This window comes from Lactuca sativa, chromosome 2 (genome assembly GCF_002870075.4).
Source record: "Lactuca sativa cultivar Salinas chromosome 2, Lsat_Salinas_v11, whole genome shotgun sequence".
Classification (NCBI taxonomy): domain Eukaryota; kingdom Viridiplantae; phylum Streptophyta; class Magnoliopsida; order Asterales; family Asteraceae; genus Lactuca; species Lactuca sativa.
Genome location: NC_056624.2, coordinates 154,973,937 through 154,993,038, shown reverse-complemented (window position 1 = coordinate 154,993,038; position 19,102 = coordinate 154,973,937). Strand labels below are relative to the sequence as shown.

General features: G+C 32.3%; 2 protein-coding genes and 1 pseudogene across 2 annotated transcripts; all 3 read right to left on the bottom strand.

Moving 5' to 3' along the window:
* Positions 1-213: 213 nt before the first annotated feature.
* On the bottom strand, positions 214-1,798 carry LOC128132208 (probable disease resistance protein At5g66910). The gene has a single exon (XM_052768467.1). The coding sequence runs from the start codon at positions 1,555-1,557 to the stop codon at positions 400-402; it is 1,158 nt and encodes a 385-aa protein (XP_052624427.1). The 5' UTR covers positions 1,558-1,798; the 3' UTR covers positions 214-399.
* A 2,669-nt stretch (positions 1,799-4,467) lies between these two features.
* Positions 4,468-5,851, bottom strand: LOC111883453 (probable disease resistance protein At5g66900). The gene has a single exon (XM_023879786.3). The coding sequence runs from the start codon at positions 5,771-5,773 to the stop codon at positions 4,646-4,648; it is 1,128 nt and encodes a 375-aa protein (XP_023735554.2). The 5' UTR covers positions 5,774-5,851; the 3' UTR covers positions 4,468-4,645.
* A 1,692-nt stretch (positions 5,852-7,543) lies between these two features.
* On the bottom strand, positions 7,544-13,463 carry LOC111883468 (glutamine synthetase nodule isozyme-like; annotated as a pseudogene).
* Positions 13,464-19,102: the final 5,639 nt, after the last annotated feature.

Here is a 19,102-nt window from a genome sequence, read left to right as displayed (position 1 = left end):
TTTTATGCCAATGAATTGTCGTCGGGATTGCTTTCCCAAAAACGGCATCGTTTCTCTTTTCTACACCATAGAATATAAATAAATGAAAATTATAATTTACACAACCTATACCGACGACATGTCGTCGACATAGGTTTTGAGAAAACCGCATAAATATCTTTGATCGGATGTATATATAGTTTGGAAATTTACGTGGAACATAGCCATCTAATATATCTTTGATCGGATGTATATATAGATTCTTTATTTAGTTTGGAAATTTACAATATACAGTGCTTTTATAATATGAAAACACATGAGAATAAAAATTCTGACTCTTCAAGATATTTAATTAAAGAATAATCCCACAATTTACACTTTGAATAACTATGAACTATGAAGGATCAAGAGTCCTACAACTTACTCAACAATTTTCATAAAGCTTTCAAACCTGTCATCTTCAACAACGTTTATCGTCAAATTATTCAGATCACTTTCATAATCCATCCACAAATACGACGTCTCTTCATCACATATCACTTCTTCCAACTGCAACAATTTGCTCATGGACTCCGGCAACTCCGGTAACCCATGGACACCGCTCATCTTAACCACTCTCAGGCTGCATAGTTCCCCAATTTCATCTGGTAATAGACTTATACTCAAACAATCAGATAGATCAAGGAAGCTCAGATTATGAAGACGTCCAATTGATTCTGGTAATTCTTGTAGTTTTGTGCAACAATGGAAGTTCAGGATCTGAAGATTGGAAAGATTACCCAAATTTTTAGGAAGAGCATCCAGCTCATGGCAATTGGTGATGCTGAGATTCTGGAGATGAACAAGATTACATACTCCTGAAGGTAGTTCCCTCAGATCATAACAACAATCAAATTCCAGATCAATGAGATTTGATGGAATATAAGGAGACTGATCTGTGACACTGTTCTTAAAAGCATCACCTATCTCACACATAACAAAGGAAAGTTTTTGAAGAAATGGCAATATGAAGAGTGGTTGAATAGAGGAAGAAAACGAAACATGTTCGAATCTGATACTTGTTAGGTTAGCGAAAGAATCTGTCAATGGAAGATTGAGTAGTTGGCCAGCATAAACACTGCACGTACTCGAATATCCATCTGCAGAAAATGCAACAACTGATGAATTGTCTTCCAATCCGGAAATCGCGATTGAATACGTCATATTAGTGTTCATCGTTTTCTCCTGCACATCAATCTGGAAGAACCTCAAGAGCTCGTTGTTCAATCGAATCAGCTTACTTGAATGAAGAATTTTTTTGTTCATGGTCCGATACTTGATGCTCGAGCACTTGAGAACAATCTCTGTGGCATTCCTCAGATAAGAGATGAACTTTATCGTCTCTTTCTCAGAGCGATCCAACACCTTGCTTAATCTCCAGCTTTCATAAAATACCAGCTCGATGCTTTTAAGGGTATTTTCAAGGCGTTTGAGAAGGCGTTTAAATCTGGCAGCTTGTACAATCTGCCCAATAACATCTACTGCTTTCTGTAATTCACCCAATACAAACTGTAATGCATTCTGGAATACTACAGCCATCGATAATTACACAAAAATGTTGAAAACCTGATTAAGAATTTTTGTGAACTGTGAAGGGAAATCTGGGATTGAAGAAATAGAATTGAGTTCGATGAAGGTGTTACTACTGAATAACATGTATATATATGTAATCTAGCCTGCAGTTGATTCGAAATCAACGACGATGTTTCTTGCAGGTTGAGATTGAACCTTCCATCGACGCGTTCATATTAGGTACGTAAATGTGCGAGGGTTTGTTTTCTGTCGGAATTTGGGGAAAGAAACAGGATGGAACGAAAATTTACACAACTACAAGGATGGTCCTTGGATTATGATAGAATATATAAATTTTCATCACTTTACATATCATTTTAACTTTTAGTCCTTTATGCTATGTTTCTCCTAATTGAGTCCTCTTATTCGTCACTACCTAACTCACACCTATTTGGGGTTAAATATGTCAATTTAAAAGCACATTCCTTTTGAAAAGGGTAGCACATTCCTTTTGAAAAAGGTATTTATATTAAAACATAGAATATTAACTTTTCTATCACTTCACATATCATTTTAACTCGCACCTATTTGGAGAATTTAAATCCCATAACAACAAAGACAAATTGGGGCTAAGCTCAAACTTTAACCTTCACTCATTTTGATGCATACTTTATATTTCTTAACTATATAACGTTTAAGTGAAGACAAGGGACAAGGGAATCTTGAGAAAATTTCCAATAACATAAGGATGATTGTTGAAAATGATATATAGGTTTGGTCAAGACATATATTAAATTAAAGGTAATGGTTATTAATTTTTTGTAATAAGTCCTTTGATTTGGGTTTAAATATAACCCATTTATATATGAACACACAAATATACATATAAACATTATGCATAAATATAACGAGAAATTAAGTAAACTAACCAATTTTATTATTATTATTATTATTATTATTTGAAAATTGACCACTAGCTTCGGAACATTGCATTCCAAACTGGAGTTACCGGTCCATCCTATTCCGTATCGGGTTTCAAACAAGAAAACTAACTCAAACACCAAAGGAATTGGCAGTAAACATAAATTTGATGTCCATGGAAATTCCGACAAAAATCTAAAGGTTTTGTTTTGTTAGAGATGCCAAAAAGGGGCCATTTTAAGAATGAGTGGCATGTTAAGTTTAATAATAATCCTACTAGAACAAGTGGAAGTCGATAAGAGTCTAAGGACCAAGCTACACCAAAAGGAGTCCATATTTTATTTAATTTTGACAAATATGTCCAGAATTATGTTTCACTTGTTCGAGTCTTTTTATATACACGCATTGGATTTAGGGCAACAAGTCGTATTTGCAAAGATCAATGTTGGTTCGAGAAATTGAAACCTATTGAAGATGAATTTTTGCTAAATATCGTAAATAAGTCGAGTTCACCAATGTATGGAATTGGAAATGTTTGTATGGAATTTACCTCTCGAAAAGCAATTAATTTATCTAATGTATTGTTTTCACCAAGAATTCAAAAGAAATTTGTATCCGTTGGTGTTTGAAAAGTGTAGGATATAAACACGTTTATAAATCGGATTGGTATATCACTATATCTTATCTCGATAAGGTGTGTTTTACTTGATTGGTTATTTCTGCAATAGAATGTTGATAATTATTTTTTTATGTCTTCTTTTTCTTCTAAAATCGGTGACTTCATGCTTTGACATGCTAGCTAGATTGGGTGATGTTAACGTTTGAAGAATACATGAAATGTCAAAAGATAGATTAATTCTAACATTTGACATCAATACTAAAAAAATGTAGTACTTGAATGTTTACAAAAGTTACAAAACATCAATTTATTAATGACTTAAGTTTTGGAATATTTTCATCGGGGATTGGAACAACCTATGTTGTAACGAAGGAGAGAAGGTGAACCAGCTTAAAAAAATTTAGGTTGTTTTGGAATTATACATAGTAATGTGTGTGATCTCCATTGCACTCCTTAGAAAATAAAATGTATGTTGTTGCGTTTACTGTCAATTGCATTCGGTTTTGCTATGTATAAATCTTTACATGCTAAGATGATTTGGAAATGACTTCCTGTTTGGCGATAGAGTTTCAAGAAATAGCACATCTTGGATTTTGTTAATTATAATGCTTCTTCTTTGGTTTAAAGGTACAAAATGTAGTTCTAAAATTTTTGGCCTAATTGGCTTCAAAACCCTTTTTTTTATGTGTAAATTTTTACTATGTCCTTACTAGTCTGTTTTTGAATAAAATATTTTAGCAGTTAAAAAAATTATAAGATTAGGTAATTGAATTAAACCTATTATAATTGATATCTTGGGAAGGGGAATATATGAATCTCCAATACTCTCATTAGTTGGTATCATTCATAAGACTACGAACTCCATACATAACATAGTGAAATGGAATATCGAATGAAAATTTTGAGTTTTGAAAGAAAATATCAACGTGATGTTTAACATTTTTGTTATGATAACATTTTTGTTATGATATTAGTAGTATTTACAAACTTTGTTATGATATTAAAAATATTAAAATTTTTAAAATTCAACGAATTAACAATTTATGGTCTCCGTTAATCATCGCCTAACCGATTAATCTCTTAACCGCAGTCTACCGACTAACCAACGTCGAATGTTTTTTACAAAACTGGTATTGCGGATTTTTTAGGAGAGGGCATGTTAATGCATGCTATGTTTTGAGTAGCATTCCAAATAAAAGGAACAAAATAGCCCTATATAAGTTTAGATTAGTTAATTTTATTTACATATAACTAATATAATTATGAGAGTGCAAATACGATACTTGATATAATTTATATGCCATAGATTAAACCAACAAAATGACATCTCTAAAAAGATTACACTCATAACATGAAGGATTGTAGATATGACTATGGCCCTCAAGAGCATTAAACATAAACATCTAATATATCTTTGATTGATGAATATACGTATATATAGATTCTTTAGTTAATTAGTTTTTAAATTTACAGTATATACAATGATTTTATAAGATGAAAACAAATGACTCTTCAAGTTAATTAAAGAACAATCCCACAATTTACAGAATGACAATGAAGGATCAAGAGAACTGATCAGTGAACAATTTTCATAAAGCTTTCAAGTCTGTCATCTTCAACAACGTTTATCTTCAAATTATTCAGATCACTTTCATAATCCATCCACAAATACGACGTCTCTTCATCACATATCACTTCTTCCAACTGCAACAATTTGCTCATGGACTCCGGCAACTCCGGTAACCCATGGACACCGCTCATCTTAACCACTCTCAGGCTGCATAGTTCCCCAATTTCATCTGGTAATAGACTTATACTCAAACAATCAGATAGATCAAGGAAGCTCAGATTATGAAGACGTCCAATTGATTCTGGTAATTCTTGTAGTTTTGTGCAACAATGGAGGTTCAGGATCTGAAGCTTGGAAAGATTCCACAAATTTTTAGGAAGAGCATCCAGCTCATGGCAATTGGTGATGCTGAGATTCTGGAGATGAACAAGATTACATACTCCTGAAGGTAGTTCCCTCAGATCATAACAACAATCAAATTCCAGATCTGTGAGATTTGATTCTGTGACGCCGTTCATCAAAGCATCACCTATCTCACACATAACAAAGGAAAGTTTTTGAAGAAATGGCAAACTGAAGAGTGGTTGAATAGAGGAAGAAAATGAAACATGTTCGAATCTGATACTTGTTAGGTTAGCGAAAGAATCTGTCAATGGAAGATTGAGTAGTTGACCAGGATAAACACTACATGTACTCGAATATCCACCCGCAGAAGAAAAGGTAACAACTGAATTGTCTGCCAAACCGTAAATCTTAATTGAATTCATCATCGTTTTCGCCTGCACATGAATCTGAAAGAACCTCAAGAGCTCGTTGTTCAAACGCGTCAGCTTATTTGAATGAAGAACTTTTTTGTTCATGGTCTGATACTTGATGCTGGAGCATTTGACAACGATCTTTATGGCATTCCACAGATAAGAGATGAACTTTATCGTCTCTTTCTGAGGACGATCCAACACCTTGCTTAACCTCCAGCTTTCATAAAATACCTGCTCGATGCTTTTTAGGGTTTTTGCAAGGCGTTTGAGAATGCTTTTGAATCTGTGAGTTTGTATAATCTGCCCTACAACATGTACTGTTTCCTTTAATTCACCCAATACAAGTTGTAATGCAGTCTCAAATACTACAGCCATCGATAATTACAAAAAAATGGAAACCCTGATTAAGATTTTATGTGAAGAGAAATCTGAGATTGAAGAAATAGAATTGATATCGATGAAGGTATTAGTAGCGAATTATATGTATATATATATAATCTAGCCTTCAGCTGATACGACACCCTGAATAAACGTGGATGTTTCTTGCATTTGACATTGAAATCTTCCATTCATGATTCATGACGCGTTCATATGTAAAAGAGCGAATGTTAATTTGTTTATAATAGATGCTGTAATTTTACACGGAAATGCTAATCCTTAGAATCTTGAATGGTGACGTTGGATAGGTTACACACAGGAAAGTGACGAGATGGAACAAAACTTTCACAATTATAATAATAGTCCCTGGATTATGCTCGAATATGTAAATTTTCATCGCCTTATAAAACATTTCAGTTTTTGGTCCTTCGTGAAAAGTGTCTTCTAGTTAAGGAACTTACTCTTGCCTAGTTAGGTTAAAAGGGTCATTTTAAAGGCGCAGTGAACAAGAAAAATCATGGATTTAATTGGAAATCTGAAATAGTTGGTTGTTGATTTTGTTATAAAACAACAATCTTTAAGAGACCAAACTTGCAAATCTATAATATATTTTAAATTTTAAGAGACCAAACTTGCACACTTGAACCTAATGAAGGGATTATTAATGTATATGGGAAAATGGAAATGACGGCTATATTTCTACTACTTTTCTGTATCTTTCATCCTAACTTTTAGAGGAGACCACAAAAATAATTCTTCTATTTAAGAGACATGTGTGAATTTAGTCCTTTTAAAAAACAATATACAAAGAATGCCTTTTTAGTCCTTTTAAAAAACGATATACAAAGAATGTTTTTATGGACATATTTGGTTATGGATTTATCAATGTTTTAAAAACCGGTTTTTTAGTATAACCGGTATGGTGATTGGTTTCCGGTTTAATCGGTTCAACAATGAGGTCAAACTGTTTCTATAATTTTCAATTTTTTTCTATTTTTCTACACGTATATACATATATAAATCATGAATTTAAGGTTTAAAAGTTCAAATATTTAAAATACACATAAAAATAAATTGTAGATAAATTTAAATACATTAAAATAACACATAACGATAAATTTAGTATTTTTCATCAATCAATATACGTTAAAAATAAAATAAAGTATAATACCGAAACAAAAACATAGTTTTAAATGAATACAAGCATATCAAAAAAATTTATAACATTTATCATGTGTTTTAATTTAAAGAAAACAAAATATATCTGAAAAAAATCACCAAAGTTTATTATACAAATGGTTCTTTTCTATGTGTTTTTATTCGGTTTAACCGGTTTATTTTGACCAATACAACCAAAATTTTCTAAAATCCGGCCGGTTCAATCTGTTTCATAAATCGACATAAAACTGGTGATAGTTGAATCGGTCCCTCCCCCCATTCTCGGTCCAACTGGTTCGACGGCCGATTCAAACCGGTTTCTAAAAAATTGGAGTTGGTACATATTTAATGTGAAATGACTGATTTACCCCTTTAGTATTCATCTTATCTTTTCTTTCATTTATTTTAATGTTTAATTATTTAATTTATGTATGTATCTAATATGTGTGTTAAGATTTGAATTGTATTGCTTATAAGATTAGACAAAGTGGTAAGTATAAGCAATATAAAGATGTTTGAATGTTAAACAGTTTAGTTTTTTAATGGGATAGCCAAAAGGCCGTATTGTTATTGGTCAATGCAATGTAAGAAATAAAATATGATTTCTTCAATTTACTGAAAACTTTCCCTTTTGACCTAGCTTCCGTAATAATAGAAAATACATGCATGATATTCCATGTATTATTTGTTTGCACCACAAATCAATCTTTAAAAAAGGTGACATATGGGACAAAGCCCACTTTATTTAAGACTAGAAACACAAACATTATTAGTTCAACTCCAAACCAAAGAACAAACTCAAGGCTTCCACAAGATGGTGGTTTCAGCAATCATAGAGGTAACCACATACGGATCCATATTCGACCCGGGCCTTCGGTCCTCAAAATACCCTTTTCCTTCTTTCTCAGTTTCTCTCCCTACCCGAATAGACACACCACGCTTTGCAACTCCCTGTGAAACACAAAATATATCTCACATATATGTTAACGATCAAATTGTCTCGAGTTTAATTGTTGTGACAATAAAAATGACTTGATTATGAGTTTTTGGCAATAGTTCTTCTTACATTTATCGATAAATTTTATAGGATAACCTTTTGTATCTTACTAAAAAGTTAAAAGGCAAAGATTTTTTTATTTCTCGTACCCAAGAAAATGTGTTGATGTCAGCGGTTTCATGAAGACCAGTGAGACGATGTTCATTGCCTTCGCCATAACTAGCAATGTGTTCTTCATGCCTAAGCCCGAGCTTTTCAATAGCCTTTTGGATAGCCTCATATCCACCCTCTTTCCTCATTGATTTTGTGCTAATATTTTTTACACATAATAATATTAGCCTAGCTAAACTATTAACTATATAAAAGTAACATTTGGTATATGATATATATAATATACCTATAGTTAGTATGAGCTCCTGCTCCATTCCAATCACCCTATTGCAATTATTTGAAAACCATAGATGAAAAATGATTACCTATGTTTAAAAAACAATATATGAAGTAGGGTTTTCAAAACATAAATCTAACCGGAACTGGTTTTGGATTAAACGAGACAATCACTCCAGCAATTTCAGCAACCCGCTGTTAAATCATAATCATAAACATTCTTTGATCAAAAACTTACTAACTAATCTAGAGTTTTCAAAAGATGTAAACGTAAATCTTGAAGAAATGATTGAATCACCTCTAGAATATAACGAGCAACCCATAGCTCATCAGCAGCAGTTATTCCGGCTGAAGGTCCCACTTGAAACTCCCACTTTCACATTTGGAAAAATATACATATTAGATATAATTTCTTGAATCAAAATGAAAATCTAAAGTTTACGATTTTATTCAAACTTAAAGAATAATTAATTTAATTACCTGACCAGGCATAACTTCAGCATTGACTCCACCTATAGTAATACCAGCATAAAGACATGCCTTGTAGTGAGCATCAACAATGTCACGTCCAAATGCTTTTTCAGCACCAACCCCACAATAATATGGACCCTAATTGCAACATAGTAAATGAATGTTAATTTGAAGAATCAAAAACTAAAAAGTATAATAGAATAAAATTATGTTAAAAGATCGAGGAAAAATTAAATAAAAACTATTGATGTTTACTTGAGGTCTTGGGAAACCTCCTATAGGCCACCCCAAAGGCCATTTGGTATCTTTTTGCAACAAGGTGTACTCTTGTTCAAGTCCAAACCTATAAAGCAAATAAGGTTAATTATTCGTAGGTATTGAGGATATTATTTGTATAACATCTTAATAATAGTTTTTGAAGCGTTACATAAAGTAAGTATATCAAAGTATGTTGGAAAAGATTATATGAATTCAAATAATATAAGAACTACCATGGAGCTTCTGCTACGACATCTGGATGGCCAAAAATTTTGGCTGCATCGAATCTTTTGTTTGTATAGATTGGATCCCCAAGTGGGTTGTATGCGTCGCACAAGACCTTCACGATATAATAAATAATAATATATTTTATGGTAACATGTATAAAATAACAGTATATTTTATATATGGTAATATATATATATATATATATATATATATATATATATATATATATATATATATATATATATATATATATATATATATATATATATATAAAGTCACTAGATTTTAATTCAACCCGTATATTTTATTTCGATTAATGAAAATTATATGTCTTTTAAAAATTCCAACATATCTCTTAACTAATATGTCTTATCTCTTAACTATATGGCATCATGTGTATTCTATAAAATATCATCTTGTTTCCTAAAATGACTTTCTCATTTACCAGTTAAACATGTTATACATATACGAGTAAATGAGAAACCATTTCAGAAATTAAGTTTTATTTTAGGAACTACATAAGATGCCGTGTAGATAGGGTGATTGTATCCATAGTGGAAATTTCATTCAAAAATATCCGTTTTTTATTAATTAAATAAAAAACAGTTAAACCACAAAAATACCAAAATCTGGTTGTATATTGCCGAAGAGAGGTTCAATATCTTTTTACTAAATATTCATAGTTATTTTCATATTCACCAAATCGTGAAGTGTTAAAATCAAATGATGAGACGAGGAAAAAAATAATGCATTACACATTTCAATTGCATTACACATTTCAATCATTTACTAGGCAAGAAGATAAAATAATATGATAAAATAGGAAGATCTTTTATTTTCCATTGCCTTATATTTTATAGTCTTGTAATGTTTATTGATAAATATACAAAATTGTTGTACCATGTAATTGATGACATGTACAAAAATGAATATCATAATTATCTATTTTTGTGTTCTTCAAGGTAATGTTGTCGATTATAATGTTTTTTTTTTTCAAAAAATCAAATATCCTTTTTGTTCTTATCCATTCTTATATTCAGTAGATCAGACAAATATCAAAAAATAAATGTATCAAAAACAAGAAAAAGGATTAAGATGGAAAATTAGACAACAACAAAAGATAAAATAACATTTTATTTTTCTTTTTTTCTATATGTAATATCGATGATACTGATAATTGTTACGAAAATATTCACAAAATCACAAACTACTTACCAAAATATTGTTGCCCCTCCTGAAAGGATCCTTGAAAACTGCTTGTGGGCTGTTCACTCATTTCAAATTAATCACAAATCTGGTTAGATGCCGAAATTTATTTATACAAAAAAAAGTTAGAATTAAATTAAAATTAAATTGTTGGTTTAATTTGGAAAATATAGGGTTATGTTAGTGCACTCACTGTAAGATCACTTCGGTATCGTTGCCATGGGCTTGACCGGTGCTACTTCCATCGTAGTTCCATTTTGGAAGCTTTTGTGGATCGTCGATTGGTGTAGAAAGTGTCTTAAAGCATTCAAAAAAAATATTTATTTCCATAATGGTTCAAGATAATTTTATATATTTTTGTAAAATAATTTTATTAGAGGATATAACAAATTTTCTTTTGCGTGATTTTCCTTGAACGTGAGAGCTTACTCTAGCTTTACTTCTGAGGTCGAGGCCAGATCCACCAATCCTATGAAGAAAAAAATTATAGAAAAGTTAATTTTTATTATGAAAGAACATATAATAATGCGAAACTTAAAAACAATAGGAAAAAAAAAAAAGAATACCATGTTAGAGAATTAATGTTAATATATCAACCTACCTAAAAACAAAAGAACTCCACAAATTTCATGAACTCCAAAAAGAAGTAATTAACACCGTTACACCGCATCAAAAATTTTGTATCAAGCAAATTGAATCCGTCCAGATAGTAATGGAATATAGCTTGTTAACCATTATGATGAGAATGGTTTCATTTTTTATTAAAACAAAAACTGGACAACAAAAAGTTTTCTACTTTGGAAATATCGAACCATTAGTTTTTTTTGTTATCTGGGCTCTTTTTATTTGTTTGTTATCAACAATGTTGCTAAAATTTAATAAAAACATATAATTTTCTAAAATATAATACAAGACGAGACAAACACATGCTTATTAGTAAAACATAAAATGACAGTTTTTGGTACTTTTGTTATGTTCATTTTTTTTCTTAGTTTTTATATATAAGAAATAAAACTGAATCGAAAAAAATAATCAGTTTTTTAAAACAGTTTGGTCTTTTTGGTTTTGAATTTTCTTGTTTTTTTTTTTTTTGGTATCTTTACAGTTTTGATTTTATTTTATTATTTTTGTTTTGTACATCCATATTAACCGCCAACTTTTATTTCTCTAATTTCAAGTATGTTGGGTGTATTGACATCTTGTGATTGACAAAAAATTATAGAAAATATTATTTTTGAGGATACTTTAATTTCTATATGTTTTCAAATCATGATTCTACTTTATTAGATATGTTGGATATCTTGTGATTGAAAATAAATATATGAGGGTGGTTAATAGGAATATACAGAAAAAATAGCAAAAAAAAAAAATGAAATCGAAAACCAACAGTTTGGTTTTTTGTTTAATAAAAACATATTCTTTTCGTTCATTTTGGTTTTTTATGTAAGAAACAAAAAATTGAACAGAACCAAAATACAAAATTCATGTCATTTTATTATATGTTTAATTAAGTAAATATGTTATAAATTTATTTCTATGAAACTAAAATATTAAGCATGCAGCCTTGTCTAGAATTAGATTTCAAGAATTCGCATGTTTTTGTTCAATTTTAAATGTTAATGAACAAACCAATAAAAAAGCAACTAAAAATGAAAAAGTGGATTGGTTTGGTATTTTCAAATTATATAAAATCAAAATTCTTTGGTTTTAGTGTTTGGTCAGAAGTTACATTGTATCTTGGAAAAAAAATGATGTTCGAAAAAAATTAATATAAACAGTTTTTTTATGAAAAAAAAAATAGAACTATGAGTGGCTTTTAAAAAGAATCGTAATAACTTTTTAGATAAATTAAGCATATAACTTTTTTTTAATGTATATGAAAAGTTGTATTTTTAATTAACTTTTCTTGTGATAAATGAGTCTTTTGAATTCTGATGACTTCATCATAAAATTGTAATAAAAATCTCAAAAAAATGATTTTACTACTATATTTTCTAAAATAAATATTCACTATTTTGTCATATTTATATTTACACATGCGTGCACCGAAGAAACACTTGGCAACCACTTTTGTACTAAGTTAACATGTGTCATTGGTAAGTTGCCATGTAATGAATAACTTTATCGTCTCCACGTATACATTTCCAGATAAAGTATTGCAAACAATACTATTAGTATTACGAAACAAATTTTGTGAAAATATCATTTTATAGTGAATGTTATCATTAAACAAGTTTGTTAAAACAATAATTTATATAGTCAATATGCTCATTAAGCAAATTTATGAAAAAATAATAATAATTTATAGTCTTGTTAAATAAGAAATTGTTTTTGATGACGTTGTATTTAATGTTTTTATAAGATGAAGGTATATCGCATTATCGCAACGATATGGGTTACAATAAGAGTTTTGTATCAAAGTTGTAAAAAATAAATAAATAAAAAAAAAAAGAACTACATAAACAATTTTCTATTTTTAAGTTGTAAAAATAAAATATAATGGCTGGTATAACTCTTTCTACTTTAAAACATAAATAAAAATGTATATTTGTATGAACAATGCATTTTGATTATAAAATTTATACACATATGTTATAAATATTATGTATTTGATCATTTATACATTGATGATTGATTATCTTATCTACTGATCGTAATTTCCTAGCAAAACACTCATTAAAAGATTATAATAGTAGTATTATATTGATGCTCGCTGACATAAAACATGTCAAACACATTCGTTTCCTTGTCAAACAAAATCATAACTTTGCTACTATAATTTACAAGAAATAAACAGAAATAAATTAATACTGCGATTTGAAAGCTAACAATTTGCAATAAAAAAAAATAACTGACCAAATGTACTCTGCAATGATGGTGGAGGGGTTGAGGTTGAGATTGATGAAATCTGTTACCCTCGACATCTTCTATGTTTTCTGGATTGGGGGATTTGGAAGGGGAGTTGCATTTTATAGAGTAGAAATGTAGAATGCCTTCACTTTAATGAATACACCCAAATCTTCAACCACTTTATTTGTTTTTTTGTTATTTAGTTGATGTAAATATTAATAAATACAATAATACTCAATTTAGATAAATTGTAAAAAAGTCATTATATTACCGTAAAATTTTGATTTTTACAAGTTATTTTTTTCTCAATTATGTCACTATATATATAATTTTGTTGCAATATCAACCAAATGACCGGTATTCTCTGTTCTCTCGGTAACCAGGTTTCCCGAATTACAATAAAGTCGCTAAGTTTACTAAAATTTCGATTTTGATACTAAGTTTCAAATTGTAAAAAGTCACTATATTACCATAAAATTTCGATTTTAACACCGAGTTTTTTTCTCAATTATGTTGTTACATTTACAATTTTGTTACAACATCAACCAACTCACCGATTCAGGAGATGTTATTGTGGTTTAGAAGTAGAAGCTCGATTTGTACAACAAGTAAATGAAATTCAAACCAATGATTCAAACTCACTTACAAGTCAACGAAAATGACATAATCATCCTTTCAGGAAATGTTATTGTAGTTTAGAAGCTTGGTTTGTACAACAAATAAATGAAGACCCCTACAAGGTCGATTTAGTGGTTCAAACTCAATAAGCTTCTCATGTATTGACCTTGTAGAGGTCTTCATATAGTTGTTATATAAATCGAGCTTCTAAACCACAATAGCATCTCCTGAAAGGTAAGTACGATATTTTCACTGACTTTTAAGTGAGTTTGAATCACTAGATTGACCTTTATACGTCATTTGTGAAGAAATAATCTGACGAGAATTAAACATTAAACATTTGAATAAAAGGTGTCACCTAAAAGGATGAGTACACCATTTTCTCTGATTTTTAAGTGATTTTGAACCATTGGATCGACCTAAAAATATATGTAAAATTGGGTTCAATGCAAAACTTATATTTGAAACTCAATACTACCACATAAGATTTGACATGGCTTCTACATCACAATATTGTCATGTCATTTATTTCGTAACATGCTATATTGGTGGTAACTAGTCAATTGGTTGACATTGCAATATCAACAAAATTTCTTTTAATATCAACAAAATTGTTGCAATATCAACCAAAAATTGTTGCAATGTTAACCAATTGGCTAATTACCATCAATATAGCAGATTACCAAATACATGACAGGACAATGTTGTGATGTGGAAGCTATGTAAGATCTTATGTCATAACTGGAAATTTTGTGTCATGTAATCTATACACTCAAGTTAATGTGAATCAAAAACTTAAGAGCATGTTTGACACCTATGATTATGACATCAAAAACTTCAATCAACTACATCATACAAGTACTACAAATAGTCATCAAACAATTGGAAACCCTAGAAGTTCTTGTTTAGGTCCACCTTGGACTAGAACTCCCTTATTGGATCCAAATGGACCAATAAGCTTCCAATTTGACTATCATGGGCTTAGAACCCTAATTGGGCTCTAATTGGACCCACATTAATTTATTTCAACATTTTGGGCCATGTTGGGCCTAGAATGAAATGAATTAAAAGCTTTGATCCATGAATAACCTAAACTAGTCCAACAAAAATGTAAAAAAAATCATACTATATTCTTTTATGTTAAAACTCACCCAAACTAACTCTAATATTGGGCTTAGGGGCAAAAAGCCCAAATTTTCCTTTTTCCTTTCACATTCTCGGCCCAAGGCCCAAATCCAAGAAGAAAAGGGGAGAAGATGACTTAATGCATGCCACCTCATTATTACATGGTGGTTATCCAAGCTAATACTCCTCAAATATCAATGCTAATCTCATTTCTCCATGCAACTCTCTCTCTCTCTCCCTCTCTCTTCTTGTTTTGGCCGTGGGTAACACACACATACACCAAAAATCTCTCAAACTCTCTCTAGAACACTCAAGAACACTTCCTCCCTCTCCACTCAAAGATCTCGAAATTTAGGAAGCTTTCAAGAGGATCCTTCCACAAATTCTTCATCTAAGGTAAGATTATGCTTGGATCTATGACTTAGGTTCTTTGTGTTACCAAAATCTTTTCCTAATCCATGCCAAAATCGTGATCTTACCTCTTAGAAGCATACCAAACTCGAGATCTTCAAGAAAAGGGTGCTAAGGCCAAAAATCACCAAGTTTTCTTCCATCTTTTCTTCAAAAACCGAAATCACACCCTAAGGTGAGCTTCATACCCCCTATTTTCTGTTTTTATGAGTTTTATGGGGGGGGGGGGAATACAAGTGAAAGTGTAGATCTATATGGGTTTTGTATGCTTTGTATGATTTCCATGCTTATATGTGTGTTTTTGTGTGTTATAATGTTGGATCTAGCCATAAAACCCCTCAAAACCGAGATATACTTTATGTTAAATGATTCTAGCATCAAATATATTTCTACATACAAAGTGTTCCAAGAAAAATAGCTAAATGGCTTAGTAACATTTTCTTTAGGCTAAAAACACAATTTTTGGACCTAAAATGTGAAAAATACAAAGTTAAGGGCCCAAATTGACATATCACGAATTCTGATGGATGAGGTGTGTCAAAACAGTTTCAATAAAACAATTTCTGGAAATATACTCATTTGGAGGATTAAAAACATAAATTTCAAGCTTAATGGGCTAAAAATGACATTTTCGGCCCAATGAGGCCCATTATGCGAGATTTTCTGTTTTGGAGGGCCAAAACTGTGTTTTTCTGTAAAACAGTGGACTATTAGTGTTCCAAGTCCTTTTCAAAGGTTTAAAATGCTTTTTAAATTTAAAAAGGACCAAAGTTGCAAAAATTTTACCATTTGGGCCAAAATTGTCAAAATTGCGAAAAAGAGGGGTTATAACCGAGAAAACTGCATTTTCAGGGACTTAAACTGTTTTCTATGAAAAATATGCTGAAAAATATTAATTTCAATAATTTTTGGTGTTAAAATGTCAAGAAAATTGATTTAAGGACCAAACCAGAAAGTATTTAATTAAAAGGGTTGAAAAGGTAAATTTTACAAACAATGAGGGGCTGAAAACAGAAAACTTTCAAGGCTAATTCAATACACGCAATTTGATAAAATAATGGCACCGCGACTATCGACGAAATACAATATACAACAATACCAAAAAAAGTCGTTGTTAAACGAATTGGTTCGGTCTCGAACCAATAAAAATCCGAAACTACTAACGCGACGATACCTCGATTCATACAAGTAACATTTGGGAATTCAATATACATGCGAGTGTGCACAGACGTCTACGCACCATCTTTGGGCCCCAAAAGTGTAAAATCTTGTTTGTTGGGCCTAGCTAGCCCAATGACCTGATATTAAGGCCCGAAGACTTCTACCTTACGAGGTGTTGGGTTTTACCGATCTAACACAGCGTAAAAGGACTTTCAACGGCTTGTATACTGTTGGTCCCCAAGGGTCCTTTGGTATTTCTAGTAAAGTCGACATTTCATGCGAGGCGGGTCAGGGACCCCTCGTACTTTTTTTTCCCAACCGGTTAATGGAGTCATCGGGGTCTTCGTGCCCTCTTTCTCTTCGGATGTGGGATTACACATAGTCAGGGCGGTCGGATAACGTGATTAGTACGGACGACGCCTACGGGATCGTTAGTATAGTTATAAACTAGTCGTTTGTGTAACGCATGTTTATAGCAATTAATCATGCTCAAAAATAATCCGACGTCGCCTGGAACTGATAACTTCACGCGTTACAATGGTTTCATTTTAACTTCCTGGAACTCAAAGAATTAGGAAAACATCGGGTTTTCCTAGGGTTTTTCAATACATCCGGATTCAAAATATATACAAGTTTTATGAACAATTTTTGCAAGTATAGAAACAAACAAGCATACCTATGGATCTTCACAAACATTTTCAACAGCCTTCCTTTTCAGAAAATATCGGATTTTCTGGTGGTTTTCAAACGACACGAAACATTGTTTTACAAATACCGCTTATGAACTCACCAACATTTCACATGTTGATGTTTTTCAAAATACGTGTATTCTCAGGGAACCAGTGAATCAAAGGGAAATGTACTCAGTGATGGCTTGCAGTTTACTTATTAACGAATCGAACAATTTATTTTTGGGAATGTAATGTTTAAACAATGTACTTCATGTAAACTTTACTGGTTGTACTATATTAATGCATGGTGACGAATGTTGTTATGTTTCATATATATTCAATGTTATGGTATTCAATTGAGTCACGACAACTCCCGAACGTTTCCGCCGTCTGGTTCGGGGGTGTGACAGGTTGGTATCAGAGCTTTGTTTATAGTGAACTAGCATGTCGAGCCACACATTGATATGCAACTATAAACCAAAAAGAGGGACTAACATAACTCTGAACAAAACAAGTAAATAAAATACGTTTGCTTGCATTAGGAATAAGAACATAACGCCGAATCAAACACAATAATGCTGGTATCTCGGTTAATTCGGGACTGTTCTTAGTGATACCAAGGAGTGAATGTAGCCTGATCAACTACATTCTCTCCAAAGTAAAACTAACACACGTCTTGATGAGATCGGGATAGCTAGGGAACCTAAAACTATACCCCTTAACACCAAAAAGAGAACGTATGTTTAGTCTGCAATAGTGGAAGAGACATAGGATAATATTAGTGAACTTTTACGTGTTTGCTATGTGTTGCGAATCTAGGATTGTGTGCTAAATGATAGAAGTACTTAAGTCCGTACCATACCCCTAGTTAGTAGGATCACAACCTCACCGAAACCACGTACACTCAACATCTTTCCGTTTCGTGACAAGAAGATGCCTCTCCGACCTACTCGCAGAAATCCCGAACCAACCCCGCCCGAAGTTGACACCACTGCTTTCCAGGCAGTCGTGTCTGCTGCAGTCACAGTAGCTATGGCACAACTTCACCGAGGGAACAACGGAGGAGGCAACGGGCAAGGGTCCGGAAGTTCGAACAACGGGACGAATCAAGGACCCACCAAAACATGCACCTACAAGGACTTCACAAACGCTAAACCACGAACTTTCAACGGCACTGGAGGAGTGATCACTCTGAAGCGATGGATCGAGAAGGTGGAGTCGGTATTCGAGATATGCGAATGCCCTGAGCAGATGAAGGTGAAGTTCGCAGCCTGCACTCTTGTCGATCAAGCGCTCACCTGGTGGAACGGACATGTAGAAGCTATGACGCTCCCTGTAGCCAACTCTATGCCATGGACTGAAATGAAAGAAATGTTGATGGCTGAGTACTGCCCACGAGGCGAAATACAGAAGATGGAGCAAGAGCTATGGAACCTCACTGTGCAGAATGCGAACATCGATGCCTACATATCGAGATTTAGCGAACTATCTCTGCTGTGCCCGGGTATGATCACATCAGAAGGAAAGAAGATTGAACGATTCATCTGGGGACTGGCATCCCCCATTCAAGGGAATGTGATAGTTGCGAACCCTGAAACGTTTGACAGTGCGAAGAGATTGGCGAAGAGGTTGTATGATCATAACAACAAGAAGGGCGAGAAGCCAGTGGAGGCTGAGAAGAGAAAGGAGGGTGATGGCAAGAAAGGGAGGAACAACAAGAGAAAGGGGCGTCAGGGCCCCGAGGCCTCTAAAAAGCAGCAGACAGTGGCAGTTAACGTTGTCACC